Source organism: Myotis nattereri (assembly GCF_964212035.1).
Source record: "Myotis nattereri genome assembly, chromosome: 17".
In the NCBI taxonomy this organism is placed as follows: domain Eukaryota; kingdom Metazoa; phylum Chordata; class Mammalia; order Chiroptera; family Vespertilionidae; genus Myotis; species Myotis nattereri.
The window spans coordinates 36,458,705-36,482,178 of NC_138092.1; the positions used below are offsets into that span (position 1 = coordinate 36,458,705).

At 40.3% G+C, this 23,474-nt stretch overlaps 1 protein-coding gene across 3 annotated transcripts in view; it reads left to right on the plus strand.

Annotated features, from left to right (window-relative positions):
* Positions 1-6,105: 6,105 nt before the first annotated feature.
* LOC308533179 (uncharacterized protein C8orf34) overlaps positions 6,106-23,474 on the plus strand; it is a 466,353-nt gene continuing 448,984 nt past the window's right edge. For all 3 annotated transcript variants that reach the window (XR_013997045.1, XM_081111001.1, XM_081111002.1), the window contains exon 1: positions 6,106-6,739. Coding sequence is in view for 2 of the 3 variants with exons in the window: in XM_081111001.1 (XP_080967127.1) it covers positions 6,671-6,739 (69 nt within the window). In the remaining variant the exon portion in view is untranslated. The remainder of the gene's footprint in view (positions 6,740-23,474) is intronic.

Below are 23,474 nucleotides of genomic sequence, written 5' to 3' on the forward strand. Positions count from 1 at the left end.
CTCTACTTAAATTTTGAAATATTCTTACTGTCATTGCTACAGTAAGACAAGTTTTTGATACAATGCCATTTTCTTAATGAAGTGAAAATGAGAATAAATGTTTTTTGTTTGATAATAGTTTTGGCAAAGCAGAGTCATCAGGAATGCTGAAAGAAAGGAAGAGCCATCCTACCATATATGAAATCTTGGGTTCAGTGGCAATGATTTTATATTAAAATATGCATAGGGATATGACTGTCAAGAGCAGCATTTACACACAAAGGGATCTTACAGTACATTTTAGAAAAGAGATGTAACAGAAAACATTTATCATCAATTTTAGTCCATTGGTTTTTACTGACCACTGACAATTGCTTACTCATGTTTCAGGCTCAGGCTCAGGATGAATAATCCTCCTTAAAAAAATGAAAGAAAAAAGGTAAGAGAAAAAGAAAAGTGGCAAATTGAAGAGAATAGATTCAAGAAACACGTACAGGCAAATCAGTGCTGTTATCTTATTGAAACACTGTATCTAAATACTTGACAAATACTTAGAATCTACTGAACAAAATCTATTAGACTTTATTACACATGTAAAAAGGGGGATTTAAATGTACGTGATCGAGAAACTGGTTATTGGATATGCCTAATGAATTACCAGAACAATTTATTCTTTCTTTAATTCATTTATTCTATATCTATTTGTATGTTCATTCGTTCATTCATTCACTCAGGTTTTGGTTTCTGAATCTTCCCAGGCAGTTTCGCAAGTGTAACTGCTATTACTCATGACCTCATCATAAATCTTTTGTGGCAGATATATGTCAGTGTGATTCCCTGACATGTGTAGAAGCTTAGCGTATGCTTAGACATCATAGAATTCTCTGTCTCAGAGTTTCAAAACCTGTTGAGGGTTGGAGGATGAGTATTACCCTTCAGAAATGGACCAACATTGACTTTGGAAGGAGAGAATTTGCTGACTAGTTGGGCTGTTATAGTATCCAGCGTTTATTTGCAGAGTTGTCTTCCTTTTTTAAATTTAAATTCCCTCTAGGCAGTGCAGGTTCCACTTGTTCTTCTAAAATGCACACTGAACCTTTAGTGCTGGGGGGTTGTGAGGTGCCGTGTTATGGCTGAGCATTAGCTGGCATGTCCACAGATGCATGTTGGAGAAGTAGGTCCCATGTTCCTTATTCCTTGATAGTTGGATGGGAGCAGGAGCACATCCTGTCTCAGGCAGAGTGCCTGGTTCCCCGCCCTGCTCACCAAGTAAAACTGTTTTTCCTTACCAAGTCATCTTTTGTTTGCTTAGTATCTCTTATTGTCTCCTTCCTTTCAATAAATCCAGTATCATGTTACAGTATTTGTGACAGTTTTTCATTGTCCAAGTTATTTTTCTCCTTAACAAAAACTCTCACTTATTGGGATGAAAAATTAAGACAGTATTATTTTGGATAGTATAAGCAAAAAGCATGTCAGGCTCAACAATTTATTGATAATATCAAAGGTATCTACAGTTTGGCATCTGTAGATTTCCTTTCAGTGATTCATGACGTAATGCAAGTAAACATGTTATGAAGTTACTGACATAAAGTATTTTAGATGCTAATTGCTAATAAACGTCCCACATATTAAAAATTAAATATTAAAACCTAATATTTAAATGTGGAAATTAAAGCGATATGTCACTTGAGAAGGCTGGGATTTCACAAGCTGGCAGCATCATTTGGGTTCATCTCATTCTCAAAGAATTGATAGTGATGGTGGTGATAATTATTATGGTATAATTATAATAATAACAATATTAGCACTACCCTTTATTGAATCTTTATTGTGTTCCTGGCCCTGTATTGAGTGCTTCCTGCATTGCCTCATGTAATCCCTATAATAAACGTAGGAACTAAGTGCTATTTGCCTTCACTTTACAGATGAGCTAGAATAAGTAGCTTCCTGAAGATCGCACAGCTGGTGGCAAAGCCTAGATTCTGTCGTGGGCTAGAATTCCAAGGTCAATGTTCTCAATGATTGAAATTGATAGCCTCCCAAATAATGCGCCCCTCCCTTTTAGCTGGACTTGAACCACTACTTAACAGTAAACAAGAAAATACTTTGTAAATTTTACTGAGGAGCCATTAAAAAGAATCAAATTCAGTGGAGACTTAAATGGCCCTTCACACATACTAACACCGATAAGAGCCATGCTCATGCTAACCACAGATCTAACAGTATTTTAGTATCAGTATCTTTGTAATTAGCAGTGTAATCCCTTGAAATTAATCTATAATATGTGAAATGATAATAAACATTCTTGTATTAGAGTCCAAATATACCCTGGTTATCTTTTGAATTGTTTCCTGAAACATGTATTTTGAAAGTTTCCATATATAGAATATCCTACCGTGTAATAAATTAATGTAGTATGAACCATAATTATCATTCTTTTTCTGATAATTCAGACTTTGAAATCAAATTACATTAGGGAAGTTTTTCACTCGGGACTATTCCATGTTTCCACTTACCTGCTTTATCTTTTCTGTCTCTGATGTAGCCTCTCCACCTTATAGTTCAAACATCAAAATCTTGATGCTGCACTGAGTTCTTTGGGGAGGGTTTTGTTCCTGTTATACTTTGGCAGGGTGAAAGAGATACAGGAAGGGGACAAGTATGCTTCAGGCCAGTAGTCTGATTCCAGGAGCCTGTATAGAACTTCCCTGCTCTCTGATTTCAATATTTAATTACTTTCAAGGGATTACATTGCTAATACTTTCTAATTAGGTCAACTGGCCTTCACCATTGTTCTCTTGTCTCTCATCAAAAATCATTTGTGTAACGTGTTGTGCAAGGTGTCTTACAAATGAAGTTAGACAAGGACTTTAGTACATCCTATAAACTGGATTCTGTATATTTGTAAATTATGCTGACAGGCGATCCTATAACACAATGAGGTCAAATGGTCCCAGAGAAAATGGCCTTTTCATGCTGTACTTAAGCCAAAAAATAAAAAAAAATAAAGGGAAAGGATCATAAGGGTGCCATGTTATGGGTGAAAATGGTTAAATTCAATCTAAGACGATGGTTACTTTTCAGATTATCTTAAAGGGACTAAATGAAATAAATTCTTAAAATGTACAGCAATAGGATATTAATTAAAGATGTTTAGAAAGAACCTACTATATGACAATATACTGTTACATACTGTAAAGTATAAGAGAATTATTAAGATATAGTTCATGATTTCGATGAGCTTGCAATTTAAAAGAGGCACCAAGATATGCATTTAATTAATTAAACGGAACAAAATAGAACAAAATGCCACATGTTAGAGGCAAAATTTACCCTGAAAGAATGTAGCTGGATTGAATTGATCTACTAAAAGGTAATCGGTTCACCCAACTGCAATTTATTGAGTGCCTACTACGTGACAGGTCATGAAATAGCCCTTCCTACTAGGGAACAATGATAATTGCAAACTAAATTATTGACTAGTTTGCAAGGTACCGGATAGAGCATTAAAATAGTTTCAGATTTGGAGTTAGAAAAATCTGAATAAAACCTGTCTTTATCAATTATTCATTGGGTGACTTGGGCAAATAACTTATTAATCTCCCAGCTTCACTGTAGAAATCAGAGGTCATCTTTGATTCCCTCTTCCAATTTCATTCTACAAATAGTTAATCAACAAATTAGTCTTCAGATATTTCTTGAATACATCGCATCCTCTCTATGTACACCAAGTCCTAAGGCTGGCCCTCATGATTTGTTTATGGATTCTGTCACTCAAAATGGTTTTGTAATCTCCATATCATTCTTCCATTTATCATGAGTGTTGTAACCAAAGCAATCTTTCTAAAACTTTTACCTGACGCTGTATAATACTCCTCCGCTCAAAACTAGTCACTTCTCACTGCCCAAAATAAGCAAGTCTGTACGTCTTAACAAAGCAGTAAGACCTTTAATGAGCTTTACTCTCCTTACATTTTTAACCTCACATGCCAGTCTTCCTCCAACCACACCCTATGTTTCTCTAACCCCCATCTGTTTTGTGTTTCTGTGCCTTTGTACATGCCAATTTTTATGCCAAAGTTTAAAATATTATCGGCATCCTCACTCTACCAATCCTATCTGAAAAACTTTAAGATTTTACTCTTCCTTCAACATGTTGCTCAAACACCATCTCCTTTACGAAGCATTCCTTGATAATCCTGGCACAGGTAATTTCCCATCATTAGTACATGCACGACATGTTCTGTATATCTGCTGTATTAGCACAGTACTTTTAATGTCATTATTTGTGTCTGTGCCTATTGCCTAGGCAAGACTGCACACCCGAGAATAAAGACAGGGACTTTCACCTTTGCATCCTCTGTCCTAACGTAATGTCTGCCATGGAGAGGCTGTGCAATACATATTTATTGTAGTAATGACGTCAGGTTTGGGGATAAGTGGAAAGAACCAGGAAAAGGAGTTAGTATTTGAGGTAGGCATTGAAAACTTTCAAAAATATTTCCTGAATTTTAAAAATGTAATTTTGGGGTATTCAGTGTATTAACAGACACAAATGTATATGTTTTTACGATTCTCCCATTACTATGTATTTTGTCTTTTTCTACCCAAAGCCCCTGTGCAGCGCTTTGAGAACAGTGAAGACTTAGTTAGCATGTTAATTACCTGATTTTTAAAAAGTATGTCTCCTTGATTTCAGAAAAATACCACTCTGATTCTTCAGTCTATGTGGTATCAAAAATACTTGACTTTTCACCTGGGTCGTATGTTTAATTTCTTCTGGACACGTTTAAAATATATAAGTAAGTACATCTTTGATCCACAATGGAAAACACAGGACACCCCTGAGCATCTCACTGTTATTATTTAACTCTCCCTGGGCAAATCACTGAGTTGGACAGTCAGAGTCCTACTTGGGCATCTTCCCACTCCAAATCATGTCTATTTCTTTTTTAAAAAATATATTTTATTGATTTTTTACAGAGAGGAAAGGAGAGGGATAGAGAGTTAGCAACATCAATGAGAGAGAAACATCGACCAGCTGCCTCCTGCACACCCCCTACTGGGGATGTGCCCACAACCAAGGTACATGCCATTGACTGGAATCGAACCTGGGACCCTTCAGTCCACAAGCTGACGCTCTATCCACTGAGCCAAACAAGTCATGGCAAATCATGTCGATTTCTGTTTACCAGTGATAGTTAAGCTCTTAGGTATCTTAGTGGATTTTAAATAATCTGAATTATTTAAATGAAATTAATGATACTTTTTGGGATATTCCATTCTTATCTTAACTATTTCCACATAAGCATATCATTTAAAATACCGGTGGAAAAAACACTGATGATGATAAACTATGAATTACAGAAATCCAGAACACAGTGAAGAAAAAGAGATCTATCCTGTTATAGTCTGCTTCAAAGACAGTTCTTCCCTTCATTCTAAATCTTCATATTTACTTATATAAATCTCTTTAGTTTGGGTATCATGTCATGGTCAGGAGCCAGGGAAATCGTCATTGGAAGCCTCAGTGGTTTCTGTTTGTTTTTTCACAGGAGAGCTCTGTGAAGAAACATTTGTGTTTGTAGATCTTCACATTGAAAATCTCTGCATGATAAGAAAGGTATTGACTAAATTTGAGGAGGTCATGTAGTATGTACAGGAACACCGTTAAGTGGAATAAGATAGCATCTGAGATGCAGCCGTATAATTGGACATAGATTATGTGTGGATTAGGAAGGCAATCTTGGAAGGGAGGACTGGCTTGCTTTGATCTCCTCTTCCTGTCCAAAGCTGAAGGGTTGCTCCCAGCCCTTGGGAGTTTCCTGCTGGGCTCTCAGCTTGCAGTCGCCTGGTCCACTTGCTCCAAGCCAAGTCAGATTTTCCAAAGGAAGGTAACTTCATTTTCGTGGCAAACCCTCAGACCCATCCATGTGCCTTTTCACAACCCTGCCCTTCTCGGACCCTGAACCAGTGTAGGCCAAGCAGGAGGTGGCCAGGAGAGGTTCCGATGGGGTGGTGGGGACGACCCCCTTGCGAACTGCATTTGCAGCTGCCATATAGTAGCCAACAAGCACCAGATTTATATGCACTTTGAAAGAAGCCCCTTCACCATTGGCTTTTGGAGCAGCGCTGTCGCTAGGGAGCGGCGGGCAGGGCGAGCACAGGCTGGGGAGAAGCCCGGGCTGTTTTTGCTGTAACCTGGGAGAGGGGCGCACGCATCCTGCACTCTGCACGCGGACACACACTCTAGACGAGGTGCAGCCCCCGGTCCCCTTCCGCCGAGGGCGCCCCCAGGTGCCACTCTGGGTGGAGCAGCAGCTCCCCGCTAGCATCAGGGCCCCTGGTCCCCGCTGCTGCCGCCCAGAGGAGAAAGGCACCGCTGCTCCAATTCTCGGGGCGCCGCAGCCGGTGCCGCGCAGCCGGAGCCTGGAGCCTCGGGGGGCGGTGCAGCCGGAGAGCGCAGTGAATGAGTTCCCCCCGTCTCCGAGTTGTCTGAGTTGGCGGCGCTGTGCGGGTTTCCGGGCTGTCGGCGCCCCACTGGCTTACCGGTGGCCGGGCCAGACCCGCACGCCGGGGAGCCCAGGCTCGTGAGCTCCTGTCCCAGCCCCAGTCCGGGGAGCAGGCGGGCGAGCCCCGGGCAGAGGCGCGCGTTCAGCCCGCACTCTGCGCGGCTTCTGCTGTCTCCATGGCGTCCTATCAGCAATCCCGCATCCAGGCTTACCTGGAGAAGAACAAGATCGGTCCCCTGTTTGAGGTAAGGCGCTCTGGAGGGAGGGGTGCCCAGACAGAAGCAGATCACCTGGAGGAAGCGGGGAGAGAGACAGACGCGCAGGAGGGGCGCCCCTGTGGCTCCAGGTCACTGCTACCGCCTCCTGCGGGCTAGCTGTCCTGGAACACAGCCGGGCTGGCACTTCCCTGCTTACCTGGGCGCAGACAGGTGAGCTCGGCCGGCCCGGCCTCAGCCTGGCAGGGAAGTTTGAGCCATCTGAGTGTCCAGCACTCGAAGTCACGCCCAAGACCCTGACACGCACACACACACGCACACACACACCCACGCTTTCTGGAATTCACACTGTCTCGCATATTGAATTTTTAAAAATGTTGGCAGTAGTGGAACCGGGAAAGGTGGAGGAGGTGCTTAGCAGCGCAAGGAACACGGTTAACCGGGAGAAGGTGGGACTGGTAAGGAGTGGGCTTGGGTAGGTGCGGGCTTGTTGAATGAAATTGCCAAAGGGCGACGCTGACAGTGGGGTTTGGATGGGAGGAGAGCATGGCAGACCCTACCTGGATGAGTGGGGGAGAGGGGCGGAGGAAGGTTCAGGAAAAGCACACGCGTATTTATGGGAAGGAGACGTAGCTCTCTGCTGTGTTCTCTTGCCAACAATACTGGTGACAAAAATACGGTAGGAGCAAGGAAGAACGGGAGGACTCAAGAAAATGAGAATGGGAGACAAACCCTGCGCCTGCCAAGTGTCCCACGGGTTGCCAGGGGGCTGGGCAGATGTGGAGGCAGGAGGGAGGGATGCCACTGTCCCCTCTCCTCCAGGTGGAACCTCCTAGCTAGGCACCTGCAGGCGTCCAGGGGCTGTGGGAGGGTCCACATACCTTCGCTTGCCCTCCTCCCAAAAAGCAGTTGTGGCCATTCTTGGGGGTTACCTGTCTCTGGCCTCTGATTGCGGCTGAAGCGCAGCAGAGGGGAGAGGTACCGAGAATGGAGCAGCTTTTCTAGGACTTAAGAGAGTGAGAACAGCAGAGAAAACAATGATTCAAACTAATGCTTCAACACAAAAAGGGACACTGGACAAGGGCGTGCGATCAGATAGGTCTTTTCTCTGGGGAGGAGCGATTTGACATGACCAAGATTGTGTGATCTCTTGGTTTTCTGTCCATCCTTAATGGTGTGCTGTCTTGAAAGCGTGGCCATAGTTTCTGCGGAAACTCACTGTTGTGTAGTCATAACGCCTTACACTGTGAATTGATTCTTGTTTCTGCTAAAAGTGTTAGCAAAGGAGGTCCATATCTAACAGCAAAGTAGAATGGCTGGAGCTATTAGATTCCTTTACCTTTCGTGAAATAATTGGAGACTATAGGCAAGGCCATATGCATATTTTTTAAAAATAGAAGGGATATTTTAACCAACATCCCTTTGTGGCACAGTGTATTAATTACACCAAAAGAAAGATAAAGGAAATATATTTAGAGTGTTTCTACTCTCTTGGAATATGTACAATTTACTGGGGTGAATAACTGAATTGGTTTTTTTTTAAAATAGATGCTGTTCTCAACATATTTTAAAATTCTGAAGAGTTTCTCCAAGTGATAATAGAGCTTGGAATGTATGTAAACTTCCTACATAATTAGGAAATAAATCCAACGTCATATTTATCAAGTCCACATTTTTAAAAAATGCTCACCAGCTAGTTCTGCACTGATGAGATTTAAGTTTTGTCAAAATTTTCTCATAAAATCATAAGACGCCCTCACTACAAAACAATGACTGAATTATATGCTTTATGGGCACAGACAACGGTGGTGATTGGGGAGAGATGGAGGAAACTCTGCGGGGCGGGGTGGAGGTAAATGGTGATGGATGGAGACTTGACTCGGGGTGGTGAACACAGTGCGGTTGGTGTGCACATGATGTGCCGAGGAATCGTGCACTGGACACCTGTATAATTTTGTGAACCATTGGCACCCCAATGCATTCAAAGGAAAAAATGATGTGCTCTGATTTTTGTAGGTTTTGTTGATGACGAATTACATAGATCCCATATGTAGTGATAAGTAGTTGATTTTTAAGGATTGATGTGCACTTTAAAAATTGAAGGGAGAAAACGGATACGTTCTCTTTTAGGGAAAGCAGGTCTTTATATAATAATTTTGATCTTTATAGAGCTCGGTTTTGAGAGTAGAATTGCACATACTTCACAAAATTGAACAATCTCACCAGCTTGTAGTTGCCTATTTCTTCCTGTTCTAGAAAACCAGTGAAACGGGTGTAACACAGATATTGCTGAGCTAACATTCTCCTCAGTGCTCCCAGCGCTTTGGTTAATGGTTCTTATAAGAACGGCTCTGGAGACCAGAGAGGGGGCCAGGAATCCAAATATAGTAAGAGGCACAAATTATTATGTATTTAATTCCTGGACCACATTTTAAGAAACAGCGACATAAGCTAAGATCTCCTTTTCTCAATCACTCATTGAAATGGTTAGCTGTCTCCTAGTTTTATTATCTGTGCGTTGTTGTCATTTTTTGTGTTTGTGCTGAGGTAGTGGAGTTGGTGAAATAAGTTTACTTTTGTTTTGAAAATATACAAGATCTGACATTATGTCCCCTTTACAGATTTTGTAAATTTGGAATTTTTTTTTTTTTTAAACAATGGAATGAGGCATCTAAGAAAGAGCACTTGAATGTTATTTTAAAACAATAGTAAAGGGCACACATACTATTCTTGAGGATACTTGTATCCTATTTTGTTTTTTTCCCCCACCTGAGTATCTTATTTACTTGCTTGCTAGTTTATCTGTTACTTAATTTGTTTATTTCTAACATCTTATCATTTGAGAAGCTTATAACATGTTGCACACAATATGGTGTTTCAAAAACCACTTTAAATTAAAATGAATCCTGTGTCCAGATGATTTAGTAGTATAAGTTTATGCTACCTTTAAATATGATTGAAGATGTTTTGAAGCCTTATAAAACCATGCCTAGAAATCATTTCATTAGCGTCTTGGATAATGATATTTTAATCAAATAATAGGAAGACTTAAGATGGAAATGGTAGTGATGACTTACATTCCACAACTATTTCGTATTTTTGTAAGATGTAACACTTTCAGTATTTTGTTGGTTTATTCAGGGCATCAATCTGTAAGGCATGCTTGACACCACTCAATAAATTAGCCCTAAAACCCTATTTACTATGGATTTCCACACATAGTTCCTTAGTTGTGACATGGTTTGTCTCCCACCAAAGGGGAGTATTTTTGCAACGCACATAGGGAAGATGCATAATCTAAACCCAAAGGCTTATCTCAAACCCTAAGGCCAACCACTTAACCATCAAAGAATTTGGCAGTCAGAAATTCTGAAACTGAATAATTAACTGGCATGTAGCTTCTTATTGGGATAAAGAGATTTATTTTGTCGATATTGTAAGAAGCTTAACTTCATTTCCAAGAGATTATATGCTGTGGAACATCACAGTACATTTATTTTCAACATAGAGAAGTATACATTGCTGTTAAATAGAATAGTTACCTGAAAATTATTGGTTGCAAGCCGCTCAGGGCAGTCATATATCTTGGTTCAGGCCTGAGCATACTCACAAGAGAGTAAAATTCTAAACTACCAAAAAGCAGAATAAAAAGTCCTTTATAAAATCTCCATAGAATTTTTAAATCTCTGTGTATCGAAGATGTGACCAACCAAATTCACTATATTTCTCCAAATGCAATCTGATTCGCTCCAAGTAAAATCACCTTCTTTATTTAGCTCAAAGAACCTCTACCTACATGGCCTGAATTTGTGCTAATTGATGTGGCAGGTGCTATGAGATGGACTCAGTCCAGTGTATGGTCGCCCATAGCCTCCATCAGTTACACACTAGCTGCTGCATGGTGGCTTTTTCCAGGTACCCTGTCCCACGCTTTCCAGCCACTCTGCAACCCTGAAATCCAATTGGCCTGGAGAGTATCAGGTAGTCACCTGGCACGATCAGGAGATTTGTTACTGATGAGGTAGGGAGTATTGAGAAAGTAATTAAATGTATTGAAAACAATGCGAGCAAACTAGCACACTGATGGAGATGGGCGTCACAAATATAAAAAGGAAAAAAAGTAGAACGAGCCCTGTGGTGCTGGAATGAAATTGGAGGTATTGATGTGTCTCAAGACTTTCAATAATAAAAATAGATGTAATAGAAATAAGTATGTGTGTATTAACAGATGTATAAATGTATACATTTATTTCCTTACTCTGCCTTACTGTGAAGGCCCGGGAATAGCAACGCCCCAGTAGCAATGAGCACACTCAGTGACCAGATTTTGGATTTTCTCTGTTAGTAGAACCAGGTATCCTTGGAGAAATGGTTGATTCCAGCTTTGGAACTGAGAAAGTACAAAATGAACCTGAGAAATCTTATGCCAGAAAGTAAGAAAGTGGCCAAAGAAAAATAGGTACATGTCAGAAGAATATAGAAGGCAGCTTTTAGAAGCTCTTACTAACTAAATCTGGGACATCTTAAGAATCAAAACAAAAAAAACCCCCGATGGTAACAGATTATCTTGCTGTATAAAATAGGAGTAGTTTATTGCACAGGGACAATAATGAGATACATGAATGTATTCAATTTATAGGGAGATGAGAACGCTTTATCATATAGTAGAATGCCAATTAATAAATATAGAAGGGATGATGGAATTAGAAAATCACTACTTGGCAACCATCTTCTTAGTAATTCGGGCAAGAGACATTAATTGATGCTAAAACAAATGGGTGAAAAGTAGATGAGGAATGAGATGTTATATCATCTCTAGTATCTTTTCACAGAATAGTTTTAATTACAAAAGGGAAAAAGTAACTTTAAAGTGAAGGAACCTGGCAGACACTACTTTAAATAATCAAACCGATAGCCTGTGCCTCCTGGTAGGGTGCAGTTAAAACAATGTGGTATTAGGGCTTGAATTGAGTAGTGGGAAAAAGATCTGATAAACTTTATCAGGGAAATTCTGTTTCCCTGGAGTCTTCAAAAATGTTAAAGTGGTGAAAGTCAAGGGAGGGCTGAAAAGACATGTTAACTCAGTACTAAATAAGAAAAAAAATTTCCAAAATATTGGGAAAATAGGCAACAGTCTTCTAAGTAGTCTCCTGGTCAACAAAAAATCTTAGGGAAATTTGAAAAATACGTCAAATAACACAAAGAAAGAAATGACATGTTGAAATATGTGAGACACGGCTCAAGCAGTGCTGAGAGGGAATTTTACAGCACTAAGATGCACATGTTAAAAAAGTGGACTGTGTGACTGGTCTGAATAGGGGCCCTGCCCTGCTTTCTCTTCTTTTTCTCTGTGCCCTCCCTCTAGTGGAGGACACTCTGAAAGGTGTGTTAGAGTCATCTGCTGACAGTAGGTGTTTGCTCATATATTATACCATGTCTTGTATCTAAAGGTAGATCTGAAGCTCTTGAAGGTTATAAGCTCAGTAGGTATACGTTGAATTAAATAGAGCGTTGACTTGTATATATTTTTTTCCTTCTATGGTGAAAAAACATTGAAGCTAGAGACAGCTAGAAAATAGAATATTTTTAAAAAATTCGCACCCAAGGCTATTCTTATTGATTTTAGAGAGAGGAAAAAGGAGCGAGAAGAAACATTGATGTGAGAGAGAACATCAGTTGGTTGCGTTCCGTATGTGCCCTATCTGGGAGTCAAACCTGCAACCTTTTGGTATACCAGACGATGCTCCTACCAACGGAACTACACTGGCCAGGACAGCACCTTAATACTTATTTTTTAAAATGGAGAGCAAAATATCCTCCATTCTATTAATTAGCCTTTCTGAACAGTGAATAACTTTTAATTATGTACTTAAGTGAATTAACCTAATTTAATTCCCTCTCAGCCATATTTTTCTCTCTTAATATCTGCTTTCTGGAGAGGGCTGGATAAATTAATTCACACCGCTGTGCAAAGCTTAATGCCTAAATCCCCCAAATTCATTTACATTTAATACAGAGGAAGATGCCTGGCACAGTTACATGGGATGAGGTAGGTGGTCTTTGGTGATAGCTCTGGCTTGGTGTCATTTACTGTCCGCTCGGCCCTGAGCAAGTTACTTGATTCCTGTGAACATCCGTGTCCTCCTCTGTACAGCAGTGCCTAAGGAGTATTTCATGAGGAACATGTGAGATGAATCAAAGTCCAAAGAACCCAGTTCAGTGCCTGCCACTCGGTGAACACCCAGTCAGTGTTGGCTGCCATCACATTACATGCTGCTACTATTTCCCTTTTCTGTTGATATTAGTTAACCCAGTGACAGGCCATGTAGAAAGATGCTTTTGGAGATTAGAACACACTCAGAGTGTGCATCTGCTTAGGTTGTAGCTCTTCTATCTTTGAAAAGGAGAAAGAAGAGCAGAGTAAAGTGTGTGTGTGTGTGTGTGTGTGTGTGTGTGTGTGTTCGTTCATTGGTGGGGCCAGGGGAGGCCTTGCTTGTTGCTATGTCTCAACATTGACAATATACATTGGCAAAATTTGGAAACATTGTATAAAGTTAGAAAACAACCCAGAATATCTTTTATTATTTCAGACACAACCCTCACTCCCCATCACTCTGTGTAATATGCGTTTCTTTGTTTCCCTCCGCATCCCTGTTGTCATTTGATATTATTTCACTGGGTTTTTATAATTTCAGTTTATCTTCTCTTTACTCCACTAGAATATAACTTCTTAAAGGCAGATATTTGGTCAGTTTTAACTGCTTATATCTTCATAGAAAATGTCTGGTGCATGGTAGGTGGTCTACTAAATAGTTGTGAATACATATATGAATGAAAAGAAATCAGGACCAGCCAGTCACTGATGAAAAGTGTGGCTTGTGTGTATAAATGATAATGTGCACCAGGAGCCTGGGAATGTCCTCAGCAGTTTATGGGAGATTTCACCTTGAAAACTCATTATGACTTTATTATCTTTTCAATAGACATTACATTCTTTGGTGTATAATGTTTGAAACTTTATTTCCATTTCTTCAATATGTATTTATTGGGTACTGTATTACCTATTGAGAAATATAAATGTAAGTAAAACATTTCCTGTCCTCAAAAACTCAAGGTGTATTTAGAAAAGACTGATGCACTCTTAATTTTACAAAAGGGACCTTTGTTTTCTGTTTACCTGCCATGTCCATTTTCACATTCATCAGTTCATCCCATCATTATCATATTGGAAGTAAGATTCATTTTGAAGTCAGATTTAGATATTAATTTTCAAGAAATTTGCCATAGAATCAAGTATGTAAACCGAATAAAGCTAAGGGAAGATTTGTTAATTTCTGTTGTTGTACTTTTTATTCCTGGAGGTTCTTAGCAAAAAGCACATTAAAATACGCATTACTAAAAATATCTAAGTGCTCTAATTGTTGGGTAGTGTTCTATGTGAGACATTCTGATAGTTTTAGGTTGTAAGTTGTTCCTTTAACATAAAAAGAGGGGTTTCTTTTTGAAGTATAGCCTGGAGCATAGAGAAGTATATAACTCCTGCTGTTTCTTTACTGTTTGAACTATTGATCAAAATTCATAGTGACAAACTATGAATTGAGAATACATTTGGTTTTTCTTGTATTTGAAATAACATACCTATATGTATGAAGTGGACTTGATTATATAATCTTTGTTGTAGTTATAATGTCTTTGAGATATTTTTAAATAAATGCTTGCTTTTATGAATTCTTTCTAGCAGACCTGGTATTTCATTTTTTCTTTTTATATTTTGTCTACAAAATATAATAATCATCTTAGCACTATATAAATGGTAATTAAAAACTGTTACAGTTTGTTAGACACAGAATATTACTTTATTCTAACCAAAAATATTTATTAAGACACTCCCTGGCATCTTCCCTCTTAGTTGGCATAGCAAGGGTATGGCAAAAACACCTTTAAATTTACACAGAAGACAAATACTCTACTTTGTGGAAGTTCATACGAAGCATCAGCTTTCACAGAATTATTTTAACTCAAATCCTCACTTAACATTCAGTTAAGACATTGAAGTCTGTGTATAGTTGGCAACATCCCATTGCTATGATCTGTGGATTGGTAGGGTTCCAAGACAGATCATTGTCACTAAGTTCATCTATTGTTCGGTATTGAGAAATAATACTTAGGGAAGAATTCACGAGGGTCATGTACATTAAGTTCTCAAGTTATTAAAAATGTGTTTTGGATAGAATTAGTTGAACAGTGGCTTGGATACCCACTCTGCACGAGGTGGCCCACTGAAGACTGACTTTCACTGAGTTATACAGTGGAGTGGTTTAAGAAGCCTGTACTGAGAGTCACTGTAAGAACCAGATCATGAAAATACAGTTTTGTCTATTCAAGGATGTTGTGGATGGGCATGTTCATTCATCAGACAGCATCCTCTTATGGGAATGACTGCTTAATTTTTAATGCCAGAAAGGGTGCAGGAATATTTTGAATTGTATAACTAATAGCATTCCTGCCCTCCTTTCCCACCATGCGTCCCCTGCTCTAGGTTTCTGAAAACTCATAGCCTAATGATAGTCAGAATGTAGGCCATTATTATCACCCCACCCCCCTGAATAATGTCCTCACTTGTACTTTATCTTATTCCCTTACATTTCATTTATGCAATTTGATCATAATTTTTATTTCTATGGAAGATATCTTAAGTTCTTTCTGAAGTAAGGATGAATACAAGTATGTTATATAAATCGTAAAGTTACCCACTCATGGTCCAAATAATTTAGGTATAGGATAGGATATATTTGAATTATCTGTTTCCTGTTGATACACACTCTAGCTGGCTTTCTTTGGACAAAATATTTGGCTCCTTCTGGATTGTTGAGAATTTATTTTCAGTTTGATGATTTCTCTCCCAGGATGAGTTTGGGAGTGGCAGAGACATGGTTACCTACCATCTGCCTGTGTCTCAGGGCCTTTGCATGATCTGTTTTCTCTGCTTGAAAGCCCCCTTCCCCCCAACACCTCGCTTGGTTGCCCCTTGCCCTTCAGATCTCAAGTTAAACCTCTCATCAGAGGGGCCCTACAGACAGCTCACTCTCCACAGCTTCCCAGTGAGCCTCCATCCTGCCATTGTTTTATTTCCACCACAGTACTCAGTCACTAGCACTTTCTTATCGTCTGTTCAGTATTTGGCTCCTCCTATAATATATCCTCCACGAGGAAAGGGGCTTGGCCAACCTTGTCCTTTGACATATCTCCACATTGTTCAGGAGCCCATGTCCTGTAATTGGCTATTCATTTTTATTCCTCTTACTTAACTTTTTCTAAAAAGGTTAATTTAACTTTCCCCAGTTGTTTTGTATGGATTAGCCATAAAAATATAGAAAAGATGAACTCCACATTACACAGGGGTGGGCAAAAGTAGGCTTACAGTTGTAATACAAATAAATAATGCAGTGATTAATGAGTAATCCTATCTAATAAAGAGGGAATATGCTAATTGACCCTCACGCTGTCGCAAAGATGGCAGAACCCACAGCCAATAAGGAGGAAATATGCTAATTGACTACCCACCTTCAAAGATGGCAGTGCCCACAGCCAATACGGAGGGAATATGCTAATTGACTGCCCCGCTCTCAAAGATGGCGGCACCAACAGCCAATAAGGAGGGAATATGTTAATTGACTCCAACACCCTCAAAGATTGCAGCGCCCACAGCCACAAGATGGCCGGCCGGGGAGGGCAGTTGTGGGCAATCAGGCCAGCAGGGGAGGGCAGTTAGGGGCGACCAGGCCAGCAGGGGAGGGTAGTTGGGGGTGACCGGGCTGGCAGAGGAGGGCAGTTGTGGGGGGACCAGGCCTGCAGGGGAGCGTAGTTAGAGGCGACTGGGCCAGCATGGGAGGGCAGTTGGGGGGACCAGGCTGGCAGGGGAGAGCAATTGGGGGTGACCGGGCCAGCAGGGGAGGGCGGTTGGGGGAAATCTGGCCAGCAGGGGAGCAGTTAGGCATCGATCAGGCTGGCAGGGGAGTGGTTAGGGGGTGATCAGGCTGGCAGGCAGAAGCGGTTAGGGGCAATTAGGCAGGCAGGCAGGCAAGCGGTTGGGAGCCAGCAGTCCTGCATTGTGAGAGGGATGTCCGGCTACTGGTTTAGGCCCTATCCCTCTAGAATTGGGCCTAAACCGGCAGTCGGACATCCCCTGAGGGTCCCAGATTGGAGAGGGTGTAGGCTGGGCTGAGGGACACCTCCCACCTTGCACAAATTTTGTGCTCCAGGCCTCTAGTAATACAATAATAAGCTCTGTGTTTCATATACTCACAACTCTAAGCCACCTTGTTGCCCATCCCTGAATATGCAATATTAGTACAGCTGTGTAAGAGACACAAAAAGAATGGAAAGTAAGAATGGTTCATAGCTTTTTAAAAAAAATATATATTTTATTGATTTTTTTACAGAGAGGAAGGGAGAGGGATAGAGAGTTAGGGATAGGGATCGATGAGAGAGAAACATCCATCAGCCGCCTCCTGCACACCCCCTACTGGGGATGTGCTCACAACCAAGGTACATGCCCTTGACTAGAATTGAACCTGGGACCCTTCAGTCCACAGGCCGATGCTCTATCCACTGATCCAAACCGGTTAGGGCTGGTTCATAGCTTTTATATGAGGTACCAGATTAATGGGCTAGTTTCTGCTCCCAGAAACCATTCTGTTTTCCAAGCTCTGTTTTGCTGCTATATTGCTTTTAGGTGATTTGGTCTTCTAGAGGCCCTTACTGACTCCCACATAACTATTAGCATATTTGCATATTAATACTGAATTTCTTGTCAGTTAAAACTTTAATGGGGATTTTTGCCCCAGGCTGAGAGAAAAACCCTAATTGAAGAACCAAATCAGAAGTGATGGTGATAAGAGGACAGGTAGAGTAGGAGTGAGCCTCAGGGGATTAGAAATGGTGCTCTGGGGAGATGGAAAAGAAATAAGTCAAACATTTCAAATACAAGCCTACTGTCACTCTATGAGCTCTCCCCCTCACCCCCGCTTAAAACCCAAAGAGAAAACACACACACACACACACACACACACACAATTGCACACTTTACACATTACCTGGCTTCATAAGACTTATACTCGGCTCTTGTAGGAACACTCAGGAATCAAATGCCCTAAACATGAGGAAAAATGAACACTCAGGGAGATGGCTAACAGCATTATAAAGGTAACATGGGACATCTCATTTGGACATGTCCACAGCCAGGCGGGAATGTGCTGTACCATCACCATATCGACAGCTCCCGGCAACTCCTATTCTAGAAATAATTTTGAGTGGGTACTGTTGGAAAGACTTTCCATGTAGGTTATCTTATAGGTACCTCAAACTCAAAATGACTAAAAGGAAGCCAAAACAACACAAGATGTTCCACTCTCCTTACCTTTTTATTTCAGCTACAGTTTAATAATTCTCCCCAAGGCCCAGGTAGCTTTCATGCCTTTCTTTTCTTAAACAAATATATCTGGTAAATTATCAAACCCTTTCAATTTGTTCTTTAAAATGCCCTTTGCGACACTTTTCTTGATCTTATCATCATTGCCAGTTTAATCCTGGCAACCACATCACTCCCTCAGATTGTGCCATTCTGAGCCATTCTACATGTGGCTGACAAATTAACTGTTCCGAACAGTGACATTTATCATGTCATTTATCCATTCGCTGTGGCCATGCTTCTTAAACAAGAGCATTCATTATAACAAATGCTAACTGTGGACAAAATACAAGGTTCATGTAAATTTCCCCCCTACCTGAGATAGTTTATTGAATGCGGCTAAAGGAAGGGAATTATTAAATGACAGCATGTGGCTCATAGTGGTTTTGCATGAATTAGTGATATAATTGCTGGACTAGCTGTTCACTATCACCACTTTGCACACATTATTTTATTGATTTTCTTAACAATTCACTGGATCAAGGAGAAGTAACCACACAAATCCCCTGGTTTTTGAGACTTAGAATACCTTTCAGATACTTTAGGTTGGCTGTTGTTTTCATTTTGGATGATACATCAGCTAAGGTTCATATAAATTTCAAAGCTAATCAAACGTTAGGGAATTTCTATGCTTGCCTTTTATCATGTTTGGCTTTGCGTCTAGTCAGCCGGGAGGATGAATTCACAGCCCTGGAGCATTGAGGATGCAAAGATTTTGTAACACTTAATGATGAGATGAATTCCAAACTAGGGTGGCATTCAAAATCTGATTAACCATACTTTTCATTGTACCCACACACCACCTTCAGCGTGACCAGTTTAGCTTATCAATTTTGCCAAAATATACAATGTCAAGCCTTTGCTTGATAGTCTCTCTACATGTAAGGTTTCCTTTTCTTCAGTAATGTCTCGGATTAGGTTCCTTGAGAAACAGACTCAGAGATGCAGCTTTTCATGTATGTTCATGGGATCAGCACCTTGAAGGGAGTGAGGGAAGAGGGTCTGAGTAGAGGAGGAAGTTGAGCGATGCGGCAGTTACATGAGAGTCCTCAGCTGATCGTACAGAAGGACCACCTGGGGAGCTCTGGAATGGGGAGGCTGTAAGGGTTGTTCCAGTGGGCACCTGGTAGTCAGGCCTTCGTACTCCAGTCATTAGAAGCAGGCTTCCTCCAGGGAAAGAATGTGACCTTGGGTGAATCAGTTGCCTTCTGTGGGAGAACACAATTCTGGAGGAGGCCTCAGGTAAGAACCTTCAAAAGCCACATTCCTGGCAGCTGTCATAATGAGTATTTGTTTCTGAAGAAAATACCTGGGCACAAATCCCAGTTTCTGCTACATTCTCCTATCCAACCATCAACCACTTATTAGGGGACAGTTTGTGTTTTGTCTTTTTAAGTGAAATTTTTGACTGCTCTAGGTTCCCCAGATTTTCTGTTTCTGTGAACTCCTGTTGCACTGAGGCCGAACCACTCATTTTTGTGGTTAACCACATTGTTACTTAACTACTTTCTGCGTTACGGCTTTCTTTCTAACTGTATTGATGCCCCCCCCCCACCCCCCGCCATTTCTTCAAGGATCTGTCTTGTACTATATGCATCATAAGAATTCAACTGAATACTTGTTGATTGAATAAATGCATATAAAACAGTATGCTCTATAGAAATACAACATAATGTTTGCTTTATACACAAAGCAAGCTAAACCTTTCTGCTATTTCTAAACTTCACCAGGAAAAATACACAAAGACCTCAAAGAAGGTTAAAAGCTGATCCACAAAAGAAAAAGGATTAAAATTTATAGTTAGTTTGTGAGTCAACTGATCCCCCTTTTGTATGTGTAAACAAGACTGATTTGGATTTTTTGTTTTTGTTTTTTGTTTTGTAACATAGAGTCCTCAGTTATCTGTGTAGTTATAAGTATTATGATTTGTATAAAAGAAATATTTTCATGATGCCATTCAACGTGCATACCTTAGAAAGGTGCAGCTAAAATAAAAGGCATCCTATGTCGTTTCATCGTTTGCCCTCTTCTCACATGGGTATAGTATACGTGGGATTGTTAAGTGGAGGTTTTGTTATATTTCATGCTGGCTTCTTTGATTAGGTAATAAATATTCAATAAAATCTTATAGCTGGTGCATATTAATTATGAATTTGATGTTTATTAACACAGGTTTATTTAATAACTAGCAGAGTCCACATTTGCTTTTCTTAAATGTAAAGCAAATGCATTACTGAGCTAAAGGTAAATAAATTGGTCATTTTTACTCTACTTTGGACTAGTGAAGATGCTATAGAATTTACTAGTTTATTCTGTACCTTAATTAGACTTAAAAATGTGACTTCAGAGGCTCATGTAAGTAAAGTCATGACTCCAAGTGTTTCCAAATGCCCAATCTGTGAAAGCAATGGGAGGGGGTTTTACCACAGGTTATTTTATTGATTGGACTAGACAGTGGATTTAATTATTTCATTTTTCAGTTTGGTTATAAATGTGCATCTGGAAGTATGCTATGTTATTATTTTTTACTTAGCTGGAAATTATTTTGAATTTTTCTTGGCAGAGAGCCATATTGTTGGTGGAAATGGCAGGGTTGTTTCTTTTTAGTCATTATAGCTTTTCTTTCCTTTTTTGGGGTCTCCATATGATTATGTGATAGCTACTATTAATGGAAAATGGGAAAAATGACAGTTTCTTTTCAGACTCAGTGGCATTTATGTCTTTTTCTGGTCTTACTCTCGTGGCTAAGACCTCTAAAATAACGTTGAATAGAAGTGGTAATACTTGGTATTTTTTTGTGTTTAGGTCCTGATTTTAAGGGGAATGATTAAGTTTATTATTTTTTATAGATACCTTTTATAAGGTTAGGAAAGTTTACTTAATAGTTTGCTAGTATTTTTAAATTAAGAGTTGAGTTCAATAATATTTAAAGATATTTCTTTGTATATTGAAATTATCATATGATTTTGTTCCTTTATGCTATTAATGGGAAAAACTACATTATTGAATTTAAAAAATGTTAAACCAACTTTGCATTTCTGGAAAAATTGATTCTGATTAAAATGTATAATTTATTTTCTTCCATTGCTGAATTTGAATTGCTAATAAGTTGCTGAAGATATTTCCCCTCTGTTTTTTGGAAGTTTTAAACTTAATTTCTTTCTTTTGTGGTTATCACAGAAATAGTAGGGTGCATGTTTAACTTCAGACCCTGAAGTTGAGCAACATCTTTGCCTTCCTCTTGAAAAATGAAAGGGCTTTCGAGTGCTTTGCTTCTGGCTACCACTTTCCCTAGCTTATATACTGTTGTTCATTTCAATTCTTCTTCTTCTTCTTGTCCTTCTTCTTCTTCTTTTGGTTCAGACACACAGAACAGACAGGAAACAAATACCTTAAATTGTTATGCACAGTTTAAGGTGTTCTTTCAAACACGTGTCCCTAGACATCCTTGAAAACAATATACCAATTCTGTTCTTTTTCTATTTCTGAGTCATACCATTATCCACTGTCCATAAATCAGTGGATCCTTACTTCTGGTAGTAGATCAGCTATGTGGACAAATAAATATTCTTAAGGCATGGGAGCTTTTCTGCCTGTCTTTTTAGTAGACTTTGGAGTGAACTTACAGTGCTGTAATAGTCTAGTAGTCCACTTGGATTTTATGCCACTATATCATGCAGGACCAGGCCTAAACCAGTCTCAAGTTTCCATCTTAGTCATGGGTCCTAATGAACTCCCCATGAAGACATATGAATGGATTGAGGGAATGGAGGCAATGTAGCAGGTGTATGCATTGAAGGAGACTCCCTGCATGTTTAACTTGTGTATTCTGGATTGCTAATATACATATCCAATCTCATGGTTTGGTGAGTCAGTACCCACTTCATGATGAGTAACAAGCCAAGAGGTCCATCTCAAAAGGAAACTGGCTAGCTGGAGAAGCAGACAGGACCTCATTAAAATCCTCTAGTGTTCTGTGCTGTGCTTCTCTTATGAAGGCTTGCCAGCCACTCAAGCAGCATCTTGCTTGGCACAGGCACTTCCAGTATCAGTGGATCTACTGGGGCATAAGGATTGAGTGCTGGAGCAGCATGTACTGCAGCTGGACCTGCTGCAGAGTCTTGTCTTGCCCTGGACCTGAGTCAAAAAGGGTAGCCTAATGGATTGTTCACTATCGTGTGGTACATGATGCCTCCAAAATCCAAAGAGGGTTTGCTTCTTTGTAGAATTAGGCGGGGTGGGGGTGGGGGCGGGTGTGCAGCACCTATGGAGAGTATATTCTACAGCAGGGGTCCTCAAACTTTTTTTTTTTCTCAAACTTTTAAAACAGGGGGCCAGTTCACTGTCCCTCAGACCGTTGGAGGGCTGGACTATAGTTTAAAAAAAACTATGAACAAATTCCTATGCACACTGCACATATCTTATTTTGAAGTAAAAAAACAAAACGGAAACAAATACAATATTTGTATTTGCATGTGGCCCGCGGGCCGTAGTTTGAGGACCCCTGTTCTACAGGATTAGTGGGCCTTTAGACTCTCTATTGTGGTAACCCAAACCAGGTTTCAGCTTACCAGATGTAGTTTCTTTTTTCTATTACATAGATTAAGTTATGTTTCCATATGCTGCCCATCTATTTCACCTTTAAAGACTCCATGATTGATTATCAGACAATATGAAAGATTACTGCTGGTCAAAATATTTTGCTTATCACTTTGTCCCTCTTCCCCATTATGGCAAATATGTCCATCTTGTCTGTGGAAGTTAAGCATTGCCGCCTGGTCTTTGCTAGTCGGGGAGACATCATCCCAGTTGACTGTAGAGCCTATTTGGTTGACAACTCTCACTGTTATCTCTGGCCTTTAGAGACTGTCTCCACAGAGCTTATCAAGGGTATTCTCTTGGTAGTGAAGAGAATGTCCTCTAGGCCTGTCTAGAGTTGGGAGTGAGTGAATGTACAGTTTGCACATGATAAACTCACTCCACTGTTCTTATCTTTCTAAGCCTTTGGAGTCTTTTCTTTATATTAGGACTAGGGGCCCGGTGCATAACATTCATGCACTGGTGCATTGGGGAGGGGGTCCCTCAGCCTGGCCTGCACCCTCACGTAGTCCAGGACCCCTATGGGGATGTCTGCCTGCTGGCTTAGGCCTGCTCCCCAAACTGGCAGGCAGACATCCCCCAAGGGGTGCTTAGCACTGCTGTGGTGGCGGGAGCCTCTCCCGCCTCCAAGGCAGCCCTAAGGAGCAGCAAGCCCAGCTTCTGGCTGAGTGGCGCTTCCCCTGTGGGAGTGCACTG